Source organism: Perissodus microlepis, chromosome 18 (assembly GCF_051167445.1).
Source record: "Perissodus microlepis isolate ML-2025 ecotype Zambia chromosome 18, ASM5116744v1, whole genome shotgun sequence".
In the NCBI taxonomy this organism is placed as follows: Eukaryota; Metazoa; Chordata; class Actinopteri; order Cichliformes; family Cichlidae; genus Perissodus; species Perissodus microlepis.
In genome coordinates this window covers 247,565-267,340 of record NC_140478.1, presented here as the reverse complement: position 1 = coordinate 267,340, position 19,776 = coordinate 247,565, and the positions used below count along the sequence as shown (strand labels likewise).

Sequence of the window (19,776 nt, the reverse complement as noted above, 5' to 3'; positions counted from 1 at the left end):
ACATTAGCACAGTGAAGCTGGAGGATGAACGCCAACTTTTTTTCCACTCGATAAAAGTTAACGTGAGGGATTCTGGTGGTCAGGGACAAATGCAATCGCATAGCAGGATGCTGTACACGGGCCAAACGTCAGTCAGGAGAACAACTGAGATCATTCATCCACAATATGAGGTTAGTTATTAATATACTGCAACAACATGGGAACAGAGCAGCTGCGAGAGAATTCAACATTAATGAATCAATGTTACGGAAGTGGAGGAAGCGCAGTTTTTGGCTTTCCCCATATTTCAAAAGTGCTTCATCTCTTTGCTATGACTGTCGCCCGCCATAATTTGCAGATGATAATGGTTTTAGCCGCTGCGACGTTTTCGACCAAAACAGGCGCAGCTTGATGAACATGCGCTATCGCGATAGAGCGGTATAGTCAAAATCTCTATCGTTGGCCAAATTTATATCGTTTCTATCATATATCGTTTATGTCGCCCACCCCTATTTCTAATACACTACTGAAGCCATATTTATTGAGCATGTCCTGATCGTGGCATAGAAATGTAGTCAGTACATGTGCTCCTGCGCACATTCAAAATAGCATTGTTTCTTCTTCAGTTTCTGAGGACAGCCTGGACGGTCATTAGTGGTGTAGTGGCGCTCTGCTGTAATCCATGCCCCTGGACACTGCCTGTCTAGATTTGAACCAGCAGACTTTTGGATTATTGGTAGACCTCACTGACCTTTGTCAGCTGAACTTTAGGTTTAAAATATATTAAATCCACGACATGGAGTTACATTCCCTGTATAGTGAATTCCCTTGCAGTCTCTGCCCCCACATCAGCAGCTGGAGACAGCATTATGACGATTACTTAATCAGACACCTCTGTGTGTGTGTGTGTGTGTGTGTGTGTGTGTGTGTGTGTGTCTATGTTTTGAGAGGATTACACAGCAGCTTTAGGCATCATGTGTTTTACCAAAGATGAGTTATAAATGGAGCCATGATGCTGTTGCACTCGGTTCTAGCGTTCCATTTCCTCCTGTTCTGCTCTTTGTAGTTAAATTCTAATGAAAAATACAATTATCCTCCTGGTTCTACTGCGTTCTACTGCGTTCTGTCAGATGAGTGCTGTGCCAGCAGTGTTATATAAGACAATATTCTAAACTTGGGCAAAGCACCAAAATCGTGACAGATAAGCGTGCATACAGAAGCCAAGCTGAGCCAGAGCCTCGCGCATACACCTCGTTCACAGGCTACACGGTGTGCATCCACACAGCTGCAAACCCAGGAGGAAGACGCTGTTCGGCTTTATTATTCAATGTTGTTGATTGGTTTATTTACCTACCAACAGCTTCCAGCACAGCAGCCAAAACGAGATCATCTCCAGTCGGCCGCGGCGCGCGCATTCCTCTCCACCGCTCCCCAACGGCAGCGCGAGCAGCCAGGCGGCCACTCTCTGGCGCGAGGAGGGACGCATACAAGCTGGCGGCTGCCGCGAGCGTACGTGTATGTGGTGGAGAGAGATAGAGAGAACGAGAGCAGCGGGGGAGAGAGAGGCAGGCTATATCGACCTGAGCTAGTGTGTGAATTAGAGCTGAAGAGATCGATTTTTATTGGCAGACTCTTGCACATCTCTCTCTCTCTTTTTACTGTATGCCTGGTTCCGACCCCCCCCTCCCCATCTGCGCCCGCTGCATCCGCCGTTCACGCCCCCCAGGCTTCAACACTGTAAAAGATAGCTATCTCAGCAAGTAGGCTAGGCCTGTGGGGATGTACAGTTAATATCTACTGTTAGCATCACGAACATAATCTTTGTTTGTGTATGTTAACTGTTATGTGAATTGCTTTAGACTGCGAATTCATAATTTACTGTTTTTAATGGATTTTATCTAATTACTTAATTTATTTAATTTTATGTAGGTAATTACATTATAACTATAAATACTGCCACATATTATATTCAGGTCTGTGACGTCATTAAACACTTTCCTTATGCCTTTGAGGACTTGACAGGTAGTTTCAGGTCATGCAAAAACAACTTTAATTTGTACATTTATGGTCATTAGAGTTAGAAAGCAAGATAAACTAGGCTACTCTCTGTCGTGGTCCCTGGGTCTATGTGTTAATAGACCTCTCTGCACTGAATCATATCTGTTATTAATCTCTGTCTCCCTTCCACAGCATGTCTTTAGCCTGTCTTCCTTCTCTCACCCCAACCAATCACAGCAGATGGCCCCGCCCCTCCCTGAGCCTGGTTCTGCCGGAGGTTTCTTCCTGTTAAAAGGGAGTTTTTCCTTCCCACTGTCGCCAAAGTGCTTGCTCATAGGGGTCATATGATTGTTGGGTTTTTCTCTGTATGTATTATTGTAGGGTCTACCTTACAATATAAAGCACCTTGAGGCGACTGTTGTTGTGATTTGGTGCTGTATAAAGAAAAGTGAATTGAATTGAATTAAATTGGGTCTTGCACCCAGACTCTTGCAGAGTGTGCAAGAGTGCAGAGTTTCCTGTTTGTTTGTTTTTCCATATTTATTTACATTTTCAGTTTTTGGTTTCTCATCTGGTTCTGTTCGGTTGGTTGTATTTTATTCCCTGAGTCCCTGTGTATTGCTTCCCTTGTTTTTCCATCTCTGTTTTCCTTTTGTGTGAAGTCATTCATTATTTACCTTGTTCTGCCGTCTCTCACATTTTACTTTGGTAAGCATTTCTCTCTGTGTCATGTGCTGACTTGTACTTCCTCATTTCATTTGGTCTGGTGTCTGCAGCTGTGTTTCCCAACTGTTCCCCCTCCCATCATTATCTTATGCATAAATTTTCTCAATTTCCATTTGTCCTTTGTTGAGTTGTCCCACATAGCTGTGCTGTCCCTAGTTTCCCCAGGAATTGCTTTCTTCAGTTATTCCTTAAGGCTTTTGGATGTTTTCTCTTTTTGGACTGTGAGTTACTTTTGTCAGTTTGGCAGTAAGCACCTCTGTATACTGCATTATGCTTTTGGGTGGGTAAGCCGCCACCACACTTCACACAGCTAAATCTGACTCTCCCATTGGCTCCATGTTGTTAATCACAAGGTGTTAGCCAGTAAGCGTGGGTTACAACCAGATCCTCTCCTCATTTGTCACATCCAGTTCCAAACACCAAAATGGTGCTGGCAGAAACGCTCAGCGCTAGGCTTCATATCAGGACACCTTTGGGTGAGGTCACACTGGCTATGGCCGTCTTTTATTTACTGGTTTTGTGATAGAGGTTGATAAATGTTTAATAAGTAGTTTAAAATGTTGTTAGATAATGTTTGAATAAATTAATGTAATACTGTAACTTTTTTGATGTGATGTCACAACATATCGCATTTGCTTCTTCTCATGTTTTATTTCATTGTCTTTCTCTTGTTCATTAACTAACTTGTAAATTACTTTGGTCAACTTTGTTGCTTTTAATTGTGCTATAGAAATATATTGTGACACTAACAATTATAGTAAAATAATAAAATAAAGAAAAAAAACAAATTGAAATAGATGTTGCAGTTTACTGTCCCAATGTTGCAATTCCATCAGAAGTAATGGCTAAAATAAAATCCCACAGCAGGAACATTTTTAACACTCTTATATCGTCTGTGTTTGTTAGAGAGCAAGTTCGTGAATGAGGTGAGCTGAGGTAAGTTCAATTCAATTCAATTTTCCACAGAAGAGGTGCCTGAAAGCAAAGGCTCTGCCTCACATACTACTTTTAAATATCATAGGAACCATAGGGAAGAGAGCATTCTCAGACTGAAGTGCTCTGTTGGGGTGATATGGTACTATGGTACATACCTCATCCCGGCTCCTGTCAGGATCGGCCTGGTAAACGCCAGATCGCTGGTGAACAAATCTTTGATTCTGAATGAGTCATTCACCTCCTGGAACCTGGACTTCATGTGTGTCACAGAGACTTGGCTTAACTCTGGTGAGTCCAGTATTTTATCCAAACTTTTACCAGCGGGTTGTTCCTATTTTAACACACCAAGGACATCAGGGAGAGGAGGAGGTTAACAGTGTTTTTTCACAGCCCTCGTCTTCCAGCTTTGAGCTCACGTGTTTTGAAGTCAGTCGCTCTAACTCTGTGCTCTTTGTTGTTATTTATCGTCCCCCTAAATACAATAAGAATTTCATAAATGACTTTTCAGAATTTCTAGCTGGGATTCTGCCCAACTACGATCACGTTCTTATTGTGGGAGATTTTAATATCCATGTCTGCTGTCCTGACAAACCTCTGGTGAAGGAGTTTTTAAGCCTCATTGACTCTTTTAATCTGGTCCAGCCCGTACCTGATCATGAACACGGACACACACTAGACCTGGTCCTGTCGCACAGTCTACCTGTGTCTAACGTGGAAGTGACTGACACTGCCTTCTCTGACCATATGGCTGTATTATTTGATGCTGTGTTTTCACACAGTTCAAACCAGCGCTCCTGTTCGCCGCTGTCGGATTATTAACCCTTCCACTGCTGCCCAGTTCTCCTCTGCTTTTAGCCAGCTGTCTATCCCCGCCGATCGTACTCCCTTGGACACAGAGGACCTCAGCTCCTGGTTTCAATATTCTTGCCTAACCATTCTGGACTCTGTGGCACCATTAATAACCAGGCAGCCAGAGGCTAAAACTGACCCTTGGTTTAACGACGCCACTCGGGCTGTGAGGAGGGAGTGTCGTAGAGCTGAACGCAGATGGAAGAGGGACAAACTGCAGGTGTCTCTTCAAATCCTAAAGGACTGCTGGCGCCTCTATCAGGATACGGTCAAAGAGGCAAAAAGAAAATACTTTTCTAAGATCATTTCCTCCAACAGTCACAATCCACGTGTGTTATTTAACTCTATTGACTTAAGTCTTAAATGCTCCACAAAGTGGCTGCTTGGAGGCCTCTCATAAACTAATGATTTTATGTGTTTTTTCATTGAGAAGGTTGCAGCCACGCGGGCTCTCATGAGTCCGACCCCTCTGTCTCGATCCCTTGCTCTGCTGTTTTTAACCGGTTTGAGCCTGTGTCTCTTTCTTATTTAGAGGATGTGGTCGGCCACCTGAGGCCCTCTGGTTCCCCAAATGATCCTGTCCCACCACAATTTTTTAAGGAGATGTTTCCTAGCATAGGCCAGGCTGTTCTTACTGTTATAAACAGCAGTTTAATATCTGGTGTAGTCCCTGCTCATTTTAAGCATGCAGTAGTACAACCCCTGCTTAAGAAACCTGCCCTGGACCACACTGTGTTGGCTAACTACAGGCCTCTCTCCAAGTTGTCTTTTATGTCGAAAATCTGTACACTGCCAATTAATGGATTTTTTTTTTATGAGAATGGTATCTTAGAGGTCTTACAATCAGGTTTTAAAAACCCTCCTTGACCTAACAGCTGCCTTTGACACTGTAGATGTCACGATCGGGGGAAACGCGCGAATTAAACACGGTAATTCGGCGTGCCCGTGTGGCGTGCTGGCTAGACCCAAACGCGGCGAAGGCTAGCGATGGGTTGGAACAGGCACGCAGTTACTCTAGTAACGATCAGTGCACGCAGACAGAGAGCGAGCGGAGCCGGGATGAGAAAAAGAGTCAAGAGGGAAAACACTCACAGGTGGAGAAGCAGCTGGAGACTGACGTCGGCAAGGATTCGGAGCTCCTGACATGAAGAGAACGATGTCTGAGCGGCGAACAAGTGGGTGGTGTCTCTCTTTTAACCCCGACCCCGTGACTACCTGACAGTAGACCACAACATTTTACTGACTCGCTTACACCATCTTGCAGGCATTTGTGGTACTGCTTTGAAATGGTTTAGGTCAGGGGTCCCCAATCCCAGTCCATGAGGGCCGGTGTCCCTGCAGGTTTTAGATGTGTCCTTGATCCATCACGGATTATTTAAATGGATAAATTAGCTCCTCAACATGTCCTGAAGTTCTCCAGAGGCCTGGTAATGAACTAATCATGTGATTCAGGTGTGTTGACCCAGGGTGAGATCTAAAACCTGCAGGGACACTGGCCCTCGTGGACTGGGATTGGGGACCCCTGGTTTAGGTCTTATCTTTCTGACAGAACTTTTAGTGTTAACTTTTTAGGGTATGAGTCCTCCTCTGCCGCCTTTCAGTCTGGGGTCCCGCAGGGCTCAATTTTAGGGCCTCTGCTTTTTTCATTATATTTACAGCCCCTGGGAACTATCCTCAGAAGGCATGGATTATCCTTCCACTGCTATGCTGACGACTGTCAGATTGATCTGCCTCTGAAGCAGAAAGATGCCTTCTCTATTAAGACACTTCTAGCATGTCTAGAAGACATTCAAATTGGTGAAAATAGAGCAACAGGACCGCTGAGTCTTTGACTTTATTTATTTTCTGCTGTGTTTTACTTGCATCTATTTGAAAGACTGAGTGTAAACACAAAAAATATTTTATTTTATGTGCTGGAATGTCCAGAAAATAGGTTTAAATGTTAAACAAATTTCTTCCAGTCAGTGAATGTTGCAGATAATTTAATGTTTGCTTGATGCATAAAGTTAAAAGATTAAAACTAATAAAACAAGTTTTAAAAAGAGACTTTTTCATTTTGTATGATGGATTATGCAGAAAAAGTAGAATTGGGCTGAAAGATCTGTTGCTTTATCACCTATTCATGGTTTTAAAAAGTAACTAAGTAACTAGGTAATTAATTACTTTTGAAAATAAGTAATCAGTAAAGTAACGGGATTACTTTTTTGGGGACGTAATCAGTAATTAGTTACTGAACACTGCTTGGGACCCCTGGCAGAGTATTTTAAACCTGTTGTTTGTAACCTGGGTTTTAAGATGGACAGTGATTTTAAATTGGACACTCAAATTAGGGCTACTGTCAAGTCCAGTTTTTATCATTTAAGGCGTTTGTACCTGGAGGTACCCAGGTCCAAGAGGAAGCTCAGAGGGGGCGGGGCCTTCTCTATTGCTGCTCCTAATCTGTGGAACAATCTTCCCCAGCACATTAGAGAGGCCCCCTCACTGTCCACTTTTAAAACACATCTTAAAACCCATTTTTACTCCTTGGCATATGACACAGTCTGATTTTATTGTTTTAATCTAATTATCATTTTATACTATTTTATTATTGTTTTTGCTATTTGTGCTAATTTTATTATTTTAAATGTCATTTTAATTATCTTTTTTTTTATCTTTATTTTATTTTATTTTTACTTTACTTTTAAACTTATTTAATGTATCATTTCTGGCATGTCAAGTGTACAGCACTTTGTGTTCAGCTGGGACTTATTCTAAAAGTGCTTGCTTGCTCGCTATAACATCTTGAAGATAAGATGGGGCCTGATTATTTAAGACCTTGTATGTGAGGAGCAGGATTTTGAATTCTGGATTTAACAGGAAGCCAATGAAGGGAAGCCAATAGTGGAGAAATCTGCTCTCTCTTTCTAGTCCCTGTCAGTACTCTTGCTGCAGCATTTTGGATTAACTGAAGGCTTTTCAGGGAGTTTTTAGGACTTCCTGATAATAATGAATTACAGTCGTCCAGCCTGGAAGTAATAAATGCATGAACTAGTTTTTCAGCGTCACTCTGAGACAGGATATTTCTAACTTTAGAGATGTTGCACAAATGGAAGAAAGCAGTCTTACATATTTGTTTAATATGTGCGTTGAAGGACATGTCCTGGTCAAAAATGACTCCAAGGTTCCTCACAGCGTTACTGGAGGCCAAGGTAATGCCATCCAGAGTAAGAATCTGCTTAGATACCATATTTCTAAGATTTTCAGGGCCGAGTACAATAACCTCAGTTTGATCTGAATTAAGAAGCAGAAAGTTAGCGGCCATCCAGGTCTTTATGTCTTTAAGACATTCCTGCAGTTTAACTCATTGGTGTGTGTTATCTGGCTTCATGGACAGATAGAGCTGGGTGTCATCTGCATAGCAGTGTAAATGTATGCTATGTCTTCTAATGATGCTGCCTAAGGGAAGCTTGTATAATGTAAACAGAATTGGTCCTAGCACTGAACCCTGTGGAACTCCATAATTAACCTCAGTGTGTGAAGAGGACTCTCCATTTACATGCACAAACTGGAGTCTATTAGATAGATATGATACAAACCACTGCAGCACAGTACCTGTAATACCTACAGCATGTTCTAATCGCTCTAATAGGATATTATGGTCGACAGTATCGAACGCTGCACTGAGGTCTAGCAGGACAAGCACAGAGATGAGTCCACTGTCAGAGGCCATAAGAAGATCATTTGTAACCTTCACTAAAGCTGTTTCTGTGCCGATTATTAGAGATAGGTTGATCATATTTAAGATTGAAGCATTAATTAATGGCAGGACTTCTTTGAGCAGTTTTGTAGGAATGGGGTCTAAAAGACACGTTGATGGTTTGGAGGAAGTAATTATTGAAGTTAACTCAGAAAGATCAATTGGAGAAAAAGAGTCTAAATTATGATCTATTGAAATATTGAAAGTAGCCATACGTAATAATATAGATCTGTGGGATGTTATGAATATGTTTTTTTCTCCAATTGTTAAATTTTATTAGTGAAGAAGTTCATGAAGTCATTACTAGTTAACGTTAAAGGGAAGGTTGGCTCAACAGAGCTCTGACCTTTTGTCAGCCTGGCTACAGTGCTGTAAAAAAAAAAAAAACTATGATTGTTCTTATGTTATTTACTTAGTGATGAATAGCAAGATGTTTGAACTTGCTCCTGCCCTCTGTCCAGCAGATCACATCTAAACAGACAACAGTAATGCACATGCACAACAATAACTGGGTCACCTTGGATAAAGAGCACAGCTGAAAGAGAACAATACAGACTGAAGGGGAAGAGAGGGAAACTAGGGGGAGAGAAAGAGAGGAATGGGTGGTCGCTTTGCTGCCATGACGGGGAGCAAAACTGAGATTTAACCTTCAGATACAAAATTATTGTTAAACTGCAACTGGAGTAGATTGTCAATGTAATGAATTCTGGGTTTAATCTGGCACTAATCTGCTTTTAATCCCTTATTGGAAGAAAAGATTTTGATGAAGTCTTTCAGGCAGATTTGGAAGTGATTTTATATCGAAGTATCTCTACAGGCTACAGCAGATGGTGACATTAACTGGATGTAGTCTAATTGGCATCCTTCCCAGTGAGGAGGATGAGCCAAGGGAGGATCAGCTATATCCTTCACCAGAATCTCAATATTGTTTCCTATTTAATCTGTAGGAAACGCCCACAATACTGAATTATTAACTAGGCTATAGGAGTGGATGTGAGCATATATGGTTGACTATGTCTTTGAGTTAGTCCTCTTATGCCTGGGAACCTGCCTAGAGGATCGCAGGTGGGATAGACTCCAGCTCCCACACAACTCTAAATTGTTTGATTTGTGACTGAAATGGTGCAAAAGACGGGGCCATGTAATATTTGTTGGTTTTGTTTGTCTATTTCCTCTGTTCTGTCTCCATCTGTATCTTTGCCAGTATAAGTTTCTCTTTCAGTTACTTTTTTGATTTAATAGTTTTCTGTTGTTTCTGGTTTGCTTTCTTTTCCTTCTTATCCTGATTTTCTGTAATTTGTTAATTTCTTCCACCTGTGTCTCACTTCATATCTTTCTCCCTGTCTTTGTCGATATCTTTTGTTGTTTTACATTTGAATCTTTCATTTTAAATTGCTAACACACCAGAAAACACACAAGTCCCATTGGCTGAAATGTTTCAAGGCTTTATAAATAAAGTATTGTGGCGGCACACTGGTGCCTGGACTTCATCTTTGAAAGTACTCTTAATAGGCTACATATATTCAAGTCACACCAATAAGAAGCTCCATCACAAGTCAAAGCACTTATTGTGACTTGCTAAAATGACGTGTATGTGTTTAGCTCAGGAAGCTCAAACCCTGAACCAAACATGCCAACGATTTTCTGTTCTGACAAATATCTCTATAGCACCACATCCAAAAATATATTGTCTACATCATTTCAACACAATTTCACAACCACAGATTATATTGGTTTTATATATTTAAAAATGCTTATCATGTAGGTCTTTGTACTGTGTATGCCCAGCTTTCATCTCTCTCACTTTAGGCCAGTCAGTTAATCCTGTGATGCTTATTCTGTTGTGCGTCTCTGGACATTTCTTTTTAATTTATAACTGTTTTCATATCACACAGTGGGCTATATCTCGCTTCAAGGCTTCTATTTGCATGTTGCATTTATGTGTAGGTTGTATGATATATAAATTATTAATAGTAATGAAACATTACTTGAGCTAAAAATGGACAAAAAATGGAGCTAAAAATATAACTTTTGATGTGTCTGTAATGGTTCATCTACCAATACAGAAGTGCCTAAAATGCAGTACCACTGAGGGTCAGTAGGTCTCGCCTATTCCCACTCACACTCCCACTGAAAAATTGTGACCTTATCTCATGAATTTCAATCTGATGTCAGTGCAGTCCTAAATCACGAGATTGTGGGTGTCCCCCAGCAGCTCTATCCACTTGTGCAAATATGGTCTGTTCCTGCTCTGATAAATTAAGGCCACCATGTGGTCAGAAGGATTGAAGAGGAACGCTGAAATTTTGTGTTGGGAAAGTTTCAGTGACTTACCATTATTCTAATTATTGAAGTTAATTCAGAAAAATCTATAACAGAGAAGTTTTTAGTGGGAGGAACGTTTTATCACTCATCAGGTGACTTCTTCAGTCTCAGTTGACTGCAGGTTTCCAACCTTATAAACAGCACATTTGCACAATGACTGAAACCAGCACCACTGAATGAACAATGGGCTGGGAGGTCAGTTCATTGATTATTAATATGCAAATGTCATGTCAAATGTCAATGTCATGACCATTGATCAACAACCACTGATCAATGTCCATGAGTCCCATTCACAGAGAGTTGGGGAATGGCTGCAATCACAGCTTTGTAAGATGGTGACAGATGTACCCTTAGGCCCCCTCCTCCATTCAGAGATGGTCTTTCCCTTTTCACGTAAATGGCCTCCTTGACTCCGCCCTCAAACCAGCGTTCCTCCCTGTCCAGGATGTTACATCCTCATCATTGAAAGAGTGTCCACTGGCCTGTAGGTGTGAATAGACTGCAGAGTCCTGGCCTGACGAGGTGGCTCTTCTGTGTTGTAGCCAGAGGTTGTTTGGTTTCCCCGATGTATAAATCCTGCCAATCCTCCTCCACTTAACAGTGTACACTATGTTACTCTGTTTGTGTCGGGGGACACGATCCTTGGGGTGGACCCATTTGGCGCAGCGTGTTTTGGGGTTTAAAAGCCACAGAAACGCGGTGTTTAGAAAAAATGCGTCTCAGCTGTTCTGATATTCCTGACACATATGGGATCACTACAGGTTTTCACTTAGGCAGCGGTTGTCCTTCTCTCCTGGATTGGATGGAGCTTTCTTGTTGACAAAAGTCCAGCTGGGATAACCACTTACTCAGGGCCTTCTTGATGTGATGTTCTTCTGCTTCTCTGGCCGCTGTGTCAGTGGGGATGGTGAAGACAGATGTAACATCGTACGAGACCATGGTTTCATCTGCCTCCATCATGACATCTCTCACTTTCTCAACAAAATCCAACGTGTTCTGGATGTGGTGTTCAGAGCTGCCTACCAGCCGTTGAGGATTGAAGACAGAAACTTAGAGATGTTATAGGGTGACCGAGTTGCTCATACAGACAATTGGTCTTAAACCCTGTTTCTGTATCTTCGGTAAACCACACAGACTTGGTGTAGACTCTCCTGGGTGTAGCCTGTGGTATGAGGTCCGGTCAATAGCCTTGTCCTGTTCTAAGTGCTTCAGACAGTCTATCACCCTCTTCCTGTAGCCACTTCCTGGGTCTCGTTTCAGGGGCTCATAAGTATTTTTGTCACTAAGCAGTGACAAAATTTTCTCATGATAGCCTTTCTGGTTTAGCAAAACTGTGCACCTGCCCCTTGTCTGCTGGAAGGATGATAATGTTGTTGTCATTGTTAAGTGATGTGAGTGCCTTCCTCTCCTCCATGCTGATGTTGGATGCTGGGGGCTTTGCATTGCTGAGGCAGGCCCAAACTTTTGTCCGTAGTTGCTCTGCTTCCATGTCTGCATGTTGGTGTTTGAATTCCTGTTTCTGTGGCTGTGATAACTGATAACAGCATTCAGGTAGCTGTTCTGCACTGTATTGGCACAAATTATATCTGTAAATTTCGTAACAGTACTTTCAGAAAGACATCTACTGTGATGAAATCTATTCCCCACTGCATTTCTGTAAATAAATGCTATTAGTAAATGATCAGAGAAACAGGGGTTTTCAGGAAACACTGTTAAATGTTCAGTTTCTATGCCATATTTGAGAACAAGATCTAGAGTGTGATTAAATCTGTTAATAACAGATTAAATGTTGAGGCTGTCATTTTTAGCATCTACATGAATGTTAAAATCACCCAAGTCTGAGAAATCAAACTCTGACTGAGGCCCAGGTGGACGATAGATATCAACAACAAAACAAAAAAGTTTTTTGATATTTCCAGCTGGGGTGGAAATGCGAAGCATCAGGCTTTGAAATGAATTCAGACTCTGTCTGGGTCTTTGGTTGATTAATAACTTGGAGTGGAAGATTGCTGCCACACCGCCCCCTTCTGTCCTGTGAGGGTTCGAGGATTCTGACATTTATATAACTCGGGGGTGTTGATTCATTTAAACTAACATAATCATCCTGCTGTAACCAGGTTTCTGTAAGGCAGACTAAATCGATTGTTGATCAGTTATTCATTCATGTGCTAACAGAGACTTAGAATAGAGATCCCTAGTGTTTAAAAATCCACTAATACATAATATAATAAAAACATCCAAGATTAAAAATACTGTATGAAAACTACAACAGTGGCTCCAGTGGACACATTTTTTTGTGTTTTACACTCAGTTTCACTTCAGCTCTTTGTAACTTTCCTCTGCTCCACAGCTGCACTGTCTGTGCTTTTAATTCTCTATATATTTTATTTTATGTTTATCTTTGTTTATTTTATTCTTCTTCCATCAGCTCTGTTCCATCAACTTCAGTTATCAATTAAACACAGACCTACAATATAAAATAATATTCAAATACTACTTTTTCTCTTACACTTACAGGACTTTTCAGCTTCACAACACTTGGGATGGAGTTCTTACTGAAAATAGAAAAATCCCTGGTCCCAACAAAGAATAATTTCAGCACCTGTTAGTTCACATTGTTGTCAGCATGCGATCAGGCTTTCAGAAAACTTTAAAGGCAGGCAGAAAATTGAAGAAGGGCTGATTCTTACCTGCTTCTCCTGCTGTTGGAGTGCTGATTGTGGTTGATAAGACTACTCTGAAACTGATAAATGATCTTATCTTTCTGCTTCTTTAACTCTTTCTGTCGCCCCTGATGTTATTCTGGTCTTTCCACGTTCACTCTAACCCCGAGTCTCTCGTTCTCTCGTCCATATATCTCACTGCCAGCAGGGTGCATTCTGAGTATGTGTGGGCAGCAGCCAATCAGAAAACAGCAGCCTTTGCGACACTGGTGGCACACACATGTTCAGCCTCACACTCTCATACTGACTCACTTTTTACAGGCTACATAGCAAACGATGCTGTCTCTCTCTCTCTTTCTCCAACAGAGAGAGAGGCACATCTGTCATCTGCTACTCTCATCCAGCCAGAGGATTTTTGTATGTTAAAACTTGATAATCTCCTGGCAACGCATGGTCCCTGCAACGCTGAGATTTAATGTTTTTTATGTTTAAAGTTTCCTTGCAGTCCTTGTGCTTCATGTAAGGCTTGAAAAAGCTGGTACTTACGTGCTGGTTTCTATGTAATGTTGGGTTAAGAATGTTATATAATCTCTGATGTCACGTCAAGCACATCAATGGAGGGTTTTTCTGAATTCAGAATAGTAACAGAGAGTGTCAGCCAGGCCTCAGGATGGAACATGAAAATATCAGTGATATGAAATAAAACATTAAGCTGTCACCATGATGAAAGTGTCCTGAAGGAGTATATAGTATAACCAACACACCGCAGGTCCTCTTCTGTGTTATTCTCACAATATTAAGCATCTGAACTGGATTTTATGTTTGAACTTAAATCCTTTATTGTCATTATACAACGAGATTTAAACATAACTTCTCTTTAAATACAAACAGTAAAATAAGAAAACAACTCTAAGTACTAATGTGTTTCAGTTCCATCAGAGATGCAGCACTGATAGCAAGCCTGTTTACTCCAAAGGACATAGGAAATTTTTCCAAAAAGAATTTCACATTTCAATTAACCACAGAACAGGTTTCTACTTTGCTTCAGTCCATTTTAATTTGGTTTTCTCAGGTGGCTCGGTCGTAGGTCAGCAATGGCAGAAATGCCCTCAATAAAATGTTAAACTAGTCCATAAATGACATGGTGTATGACCTTTTCAGAATACCAACTGATAAACTGTATGAACCTGTGGACACTTCTTGGTCCAGACGTGCAACTGCAGATGCTTGCTTCAGTTGGCCAAACAGTTCCTGGTGACACCAGCTTCTTCTGGTCCTTGTAAAAAAAAAGGGTTCTCAAATGCTGGGGAAGTTGTCTCAGCAAGGGAGATACCATGTAAGCCCATCCACTGTGGAATGGTTATTATTTCTCAGTCAAAACACCTGAGTTACATAAGCACACACATCCAGTACCCCAAACACAGTACCAAAGAAAATATCCAGTACACCAAACAAAGTCAGAACTAAATAAATAAAAAGGCCTTTGCATTATGTAAAAACATCTTCACTGTCCATTATGTAATTTACAATGTTTTGGTCTATTTGATTATTTTATAGATTACTCAGGTAGATTCTTTAATACGGGATGCAAAAACCTAAAAAAAAAATAAAATAAAAGGTCATATTTCCAGGATATTTGAGTCGTTCTCCCTCCATTAGTTTGGATTTTATAATACATTTGAAATGTGAATCACAAGTGCAAGGATTCCTTTGGCTGTGCAACAACCAATGCTGCCACTAGATATAAAGCTCCTTGAGGAGACTGTTGTTGCGATTTGGCACTATGTAAATAAAATTGAATTGAACTAGATGACGCCCATGAGTGTAAAGAGTAAAGCTTCCAGTAAAGAACCAAGTTTTGACACCATGTGCCGAGCTGGTCCAGTCACTCTTCTCACCTCGGGTAATCACAGAGAAACTCTTACACTGTTCACCTTCACCTCCCCAGAGTCGCCACTCATTTTAGGTTACTCCTGGCTCCAGAAACACAATCCCCATGTTGACTGGTTAGGGAATAAAATTATCAATTGGAGTTTGTTCTGTCTTGCCCACTGTCTTGTGTCAGCCCTGCCACCTGGATCCATGAAAGAAGATGACTTCCACATCGACATCCCAGACCTTACCACTGTCCCTCTCGGGTATCATGACCTCCAAGAGGTGTTCAGTAAAGACAAAGCACTTTCGCTTCTGCCACATAGACCATATGACTGTGCCATTGATTTCTTACCTGGCGCTCCACTTCCCTCTGTCTGTTCAACATTTCCAAGCCCGAAAGAGAGGCAATGGAGAAATACATTCATGATTCTCTGGCGGCAGGGATCATCCGGCCTTCATCCTCTCCTGTAGGCGCAGAATTCTTTTTTGTGGCTAAGAAGGACAAGAGCCTCCGTCCATGTATTGACTTCAGAGGTCTCAACGCTATCACTGTCAAGAACAAATACCCCCTGCCACTCATCAGTGCTGCGTTCGAGCCCCTGCAGGGGGCCACTATTTTCACTAAATTAGATCTCCGCAATGCTTACCATTTGGTCCGCATCAGGGAGGGTGACGAATGGAAAACAGCTTTCAACACCCCGCTAGGCCATTTTGAATACCTGGTCATGCCCTTTGGGTTAACCAACGCTACAGCCGTGTTCCAAAGCTTGGTCAATGATGTGCTATGGGACTTTCTGAACCACTTTGCCTATGTCTACCTAGATGACATTCTAATCTTTTCCAGGAACCTCCAAGAACACAAGGTCCATGTTCGGGCCGTGTAACAGCGTCTGTTGGAAAATAGACTCTACGTCAAGGCTGAGAAGTGCGAGTTTCATGCACCTTCTGTCACATTTCTGGGATACGTTTTAGCTGGAGGGCAGGTGAAGACGGACCCAGCCAAGATCCGGGCAGTTCAGGAATGGCCCACACCCACGACTCGCAAGCAGCTACAACGCTTTCTGGGCTTCGCTAACTTCTATCGGCGCTTCATAAGGAACTACAGTCAGGTAGCCACACCACTCACCACACTCACCTCCGTAAAGCGCCAGTTCTCCTGGACGTCTGAGGCTGCTTTTCAAAGACTGAAACATCTCTTCACCTCAGCTCTTGTGTTGATCCAACCAGACCTCAGTAGGCCATTTGTCATTGAAGTACACGCTTCAGACATCGGTGTAGGAGCTGTCCTCTCCCAACACACAGGCCCCAGAGGGAAATTACGTTCTTTTCACGACGGTTGTCGCCAGCTGAAAGGAACTATGATGTTGGGGACAGAGAGCTACTAGCCATTAAACTTGCTCTGGAAGAATGGCGCCACCTATTAGAGGGAGCGGAGCACCCATTCACTATCTTCACCGATCACAAGAACCTTACCTACCTTAGGACAGCAAAGCGACTGAACACCCGCCAAGCCAGGTGGTCTTTGTTTTTTGATCGATTCAGATTCAGAATCTCCTTCTGTCCAGGCTCTAAAAACACAAAAGCCGACGCCCTCTCCCGGCAATACAGTCCAGATGAGGAACATCTTGAACCAGCTCCGGTGCTTCCTGCTTCCTGCTTGGTAGGATTCCTGTCTTGGAGTGTGGAGGAAACCATTCAGCAGGCTCTCCAGACTGAGCCCGACCCTGGAATGGGTCCCCCGGATCGTCGTGTCATCCCTGCGGCTGCCCGCTCAGCAGTGATTAGGTGGGCCCACGCTTCTCGTTTCTCCTGTCACCCTGGAACAGGTCGCACCATTAGTCTCCTTAAGCGCCATTTTTGGTGGAGAACTTGGGAACGGGATGTAAAGGAATATGTTGCTGCGTGTGAGATCTGTGCCCGAAGCAAGACCCGGACTCAGCGGCCTTCCGGACTCCTACAACCTCTTGCCATACCTTCTCGCCCCTGGTCACACATCTCTTTGGACTTCGTGACCGGGTTACCTTCATCTGCAGGTAAAACCGTTGTGCTTTCTGTAATAGATAGATTCTCCAAAGCCGCGCACTTCATTGCTCTGGACAAACTTCCTACCGCCACAGAAACTGCCAAGCTAATGGTTGATCATGTTTTTCGGCTCCATGGAATCCCTGCAGATATCACATCAGACAGAGGACCCCAGTTCACCTCTCAGGTCAGGAGATCTTTTTGCTCTGCCATGGGTGCTCAAGTCAATCTCAGCTTCGGTTACCAACCCCCACCAACTTGTCAAACAGAGAGACTCAACCAAGAATTGGAGGCTGCCCTTCGCTGTGTCACCAACCGTAACCCGGCTACCTGGGCTGCACACCTACCATGGGTCAAGTATGCACACAATTCTCATGTCTCAGCTTCAACGGGTCTTTCCCCTTTCGAAGCTTCCCTAGGTTACCAACCTCCACTGTTTCCTACCGAAGAGGCTGATTTGGCTGTGCCCTCGGTCCAACACCATCTCCAGCGTTGCCGGAATGTGTGGACCCGAACCCGTGAAGCCTTGAAGAAAGCTGCCGCCCACCATCGCGAATAGGGCTGGGTATCGTCACTGATTTCTAGAATCGATTCGATTCCGATTCACAAGGTCCTGAATCGATTTGATCCACGATTCAATTCAATTCGATTCGATTCGATTTGAATCTGGGAAATTTTGCCTCAGAAAGTCAGAAATAATATAATTCACATCAGTACATTTACATATTTTTGTATCTATAAAAAGGAAGCTGACACTTTCCAGACTTTATCAAAGGTGTGAGCATCACAGCAGAGGCCTTTGTGTCAAAGTAGTTGAAGATAAAACACAGAAAAACATGAAGGTGATTTTCCTGGCCTGGGATTTTATAAAAAATATTCTGCAGTACATCAAAAACGAAAGAAAACCATTAATCAGCATATGAACATGACCTCTGAAGTTACAGCGGTTTTATTAGAGACACGGCTGAGCGTTTTGCATTTTGTATAATTTTAAAAAGTTTACATTTGTTCAGAAGCCTGTTGAATGGCAGAAATTAGGTTTTCTTTTCGGAAGTAAGTAAAAAAAACATTGGCCGACAGCGCTGTAAACAACAGTAGACTTGTGCGTAACAGATTTCGGGGATAGACGGGAAACTGTTCTTGAAGTACAGAGAGAGAGAGAGAGAGAGAGAGAGAGCTGTGCATGAAGTGTGATTTTATCCTGGTGGAAGCAAAACAGCAAAAGTCAGAGTGAATTCATGATGATGTTTATGTGAAGCTTAGTTTGGATCTTCTTTTGCTGCTGGTTCGGTCAATATTGTTTGGAGAGAGATAAAACTAACAGCTTTAGAATCAGCGAAAAAAGGGCGTAAACACAAAGCTTGGACCCGCCGAAACATCAGAATCAGTGAGCTGTCGGCTTTCAGCCCCGACCGTGTCCGTGCCGTCGGGTGAGAAAGGCCACATCTCACTGATTCTGATCCGCGGCTCCGCGCTTTGTGTTTACGTCTTTGTGCAGAAGCCGTGTTCATGCTCTCATTTACTGTTTTAAATGTTTGGTGGTTGTCAAAATTTTGCGACGTTTCACCTGAGATTCTGGAATTTTGGGCAAAATACATTTATATTAAAAAATCGATTCAGAATTTTAATGAATCGATATCACGTTATCCAAGCCAGAATCGATTTTAATCGATGAATCGATTATTAAAACCCACCCCTAATCGCGAATACATGGAACTCCAGCACCTAGATACGCCCCGGGGCAGAAGGTATGGTTGGCGGCTAAGGACATTGCTCTCAAAGTGTCATCCCGTAAACTGGCACCTCGGTTCGTAGGACCGTACACCATTCACTCCATTGTTTCTCCCAGCGCAGTCAAACTCACCCTACCGGCATCTCTACGGATCCATCCAGTTTTCCATGTTTCCCAGATTCGACCCGTCCACACCAGTCCTTTGTGCCCACCTTCCGACCCCCCTCCACCTGCCCGACTCATCGATGGTCACCCAGCTCATACAGTCCGGAGGATCATTAATGTGCGCCAGCGTGGCAGAGGTCGCCAGTTCCTGGTTGACTGGGAGGGCTACGGTCCTGAGGAGCGCTCATGGGTTCCTCGCTCTTTTATTCTTGACCACGCTCTGATTTCTGATTTCTACAGGTCACGACAGAGTCTGCAGCCAGGTCGGCTGCCTGGAGGCGTCCCTTGAGGGAGGGGTACTGTCAGGATCTGGATACTCGACTGGAAAGTTCTATCAGGCACCTGAGTTCCTTGGTCTCCAACCCTGGGCGGAGCCATCATCCCTGCTGCAGTCCTGCACACCTGAGACTGATTCGGGGCAATCAGGTTGAGGATTTAAGGCCCCCTCAGACTCTCCTTCACCGCCAGTTCGTCAACGACCTCACATTTTCTGGACCTTCTTTGTCATCACCCTCAACCCCAGCTCTCCTTGGATTATATTCATATTCAGGAAGAATACAAGGACCCTCACCTGCCTGCCCTCCAGCCTCACCACCTTGGACACAGCGGAACTCAGGTCTGCCAGCCTTTCCACTACTCCCCTGGACTATCACCGCCTACGAACCAAAGCGAGGTTCACGCCGGTCACCAGTAAGCGCTATCAGTCAGTTCCACCTCTGCTAGGATACCCTGCACCTGCCGCCTTCTTAACCCTGTTCTCTTTTCTTCCC

General features: G+C 43.0%; 1 protein-coding gene across 6 annotated transcripts in view; it reads right to left on the bottom strand.

Annotated features, from left to right (window-relative positions):
* LOC146366359 (uncharacterized) overlaps nucleotides 1-13,371 on the bottom strand; it is a 49,237-nt gene extending 35,866 nt beyond the window's left edge. The window contains exon 1 of one of the 6 annotated variants that reach the window (XR_014797634.1): nucleotides 1,334-1,709. Coding sequence is in view for 3 of the 6 variants with exons in the window: in XM_084913121.1 (XP_084769247.1) it covers nucleotides 1,334-1,465 (132 nt within the window). In the remaining 3 variants the exon portion in view is untranslated. Of the gene's footprint in view, nucleotides 1-1,329; nucleotides 1,710-13,239 lie in introns of those variants that run through there. The other 5 variants (XM_084913123.1, XM_084913121.1, XM_084913120.1 and 2 more) reach the window with 5 other exon arrangements.
* Between the last annotated feature and the right edge of the window lie 6,405 nt (nucleotides 13,372-19,776).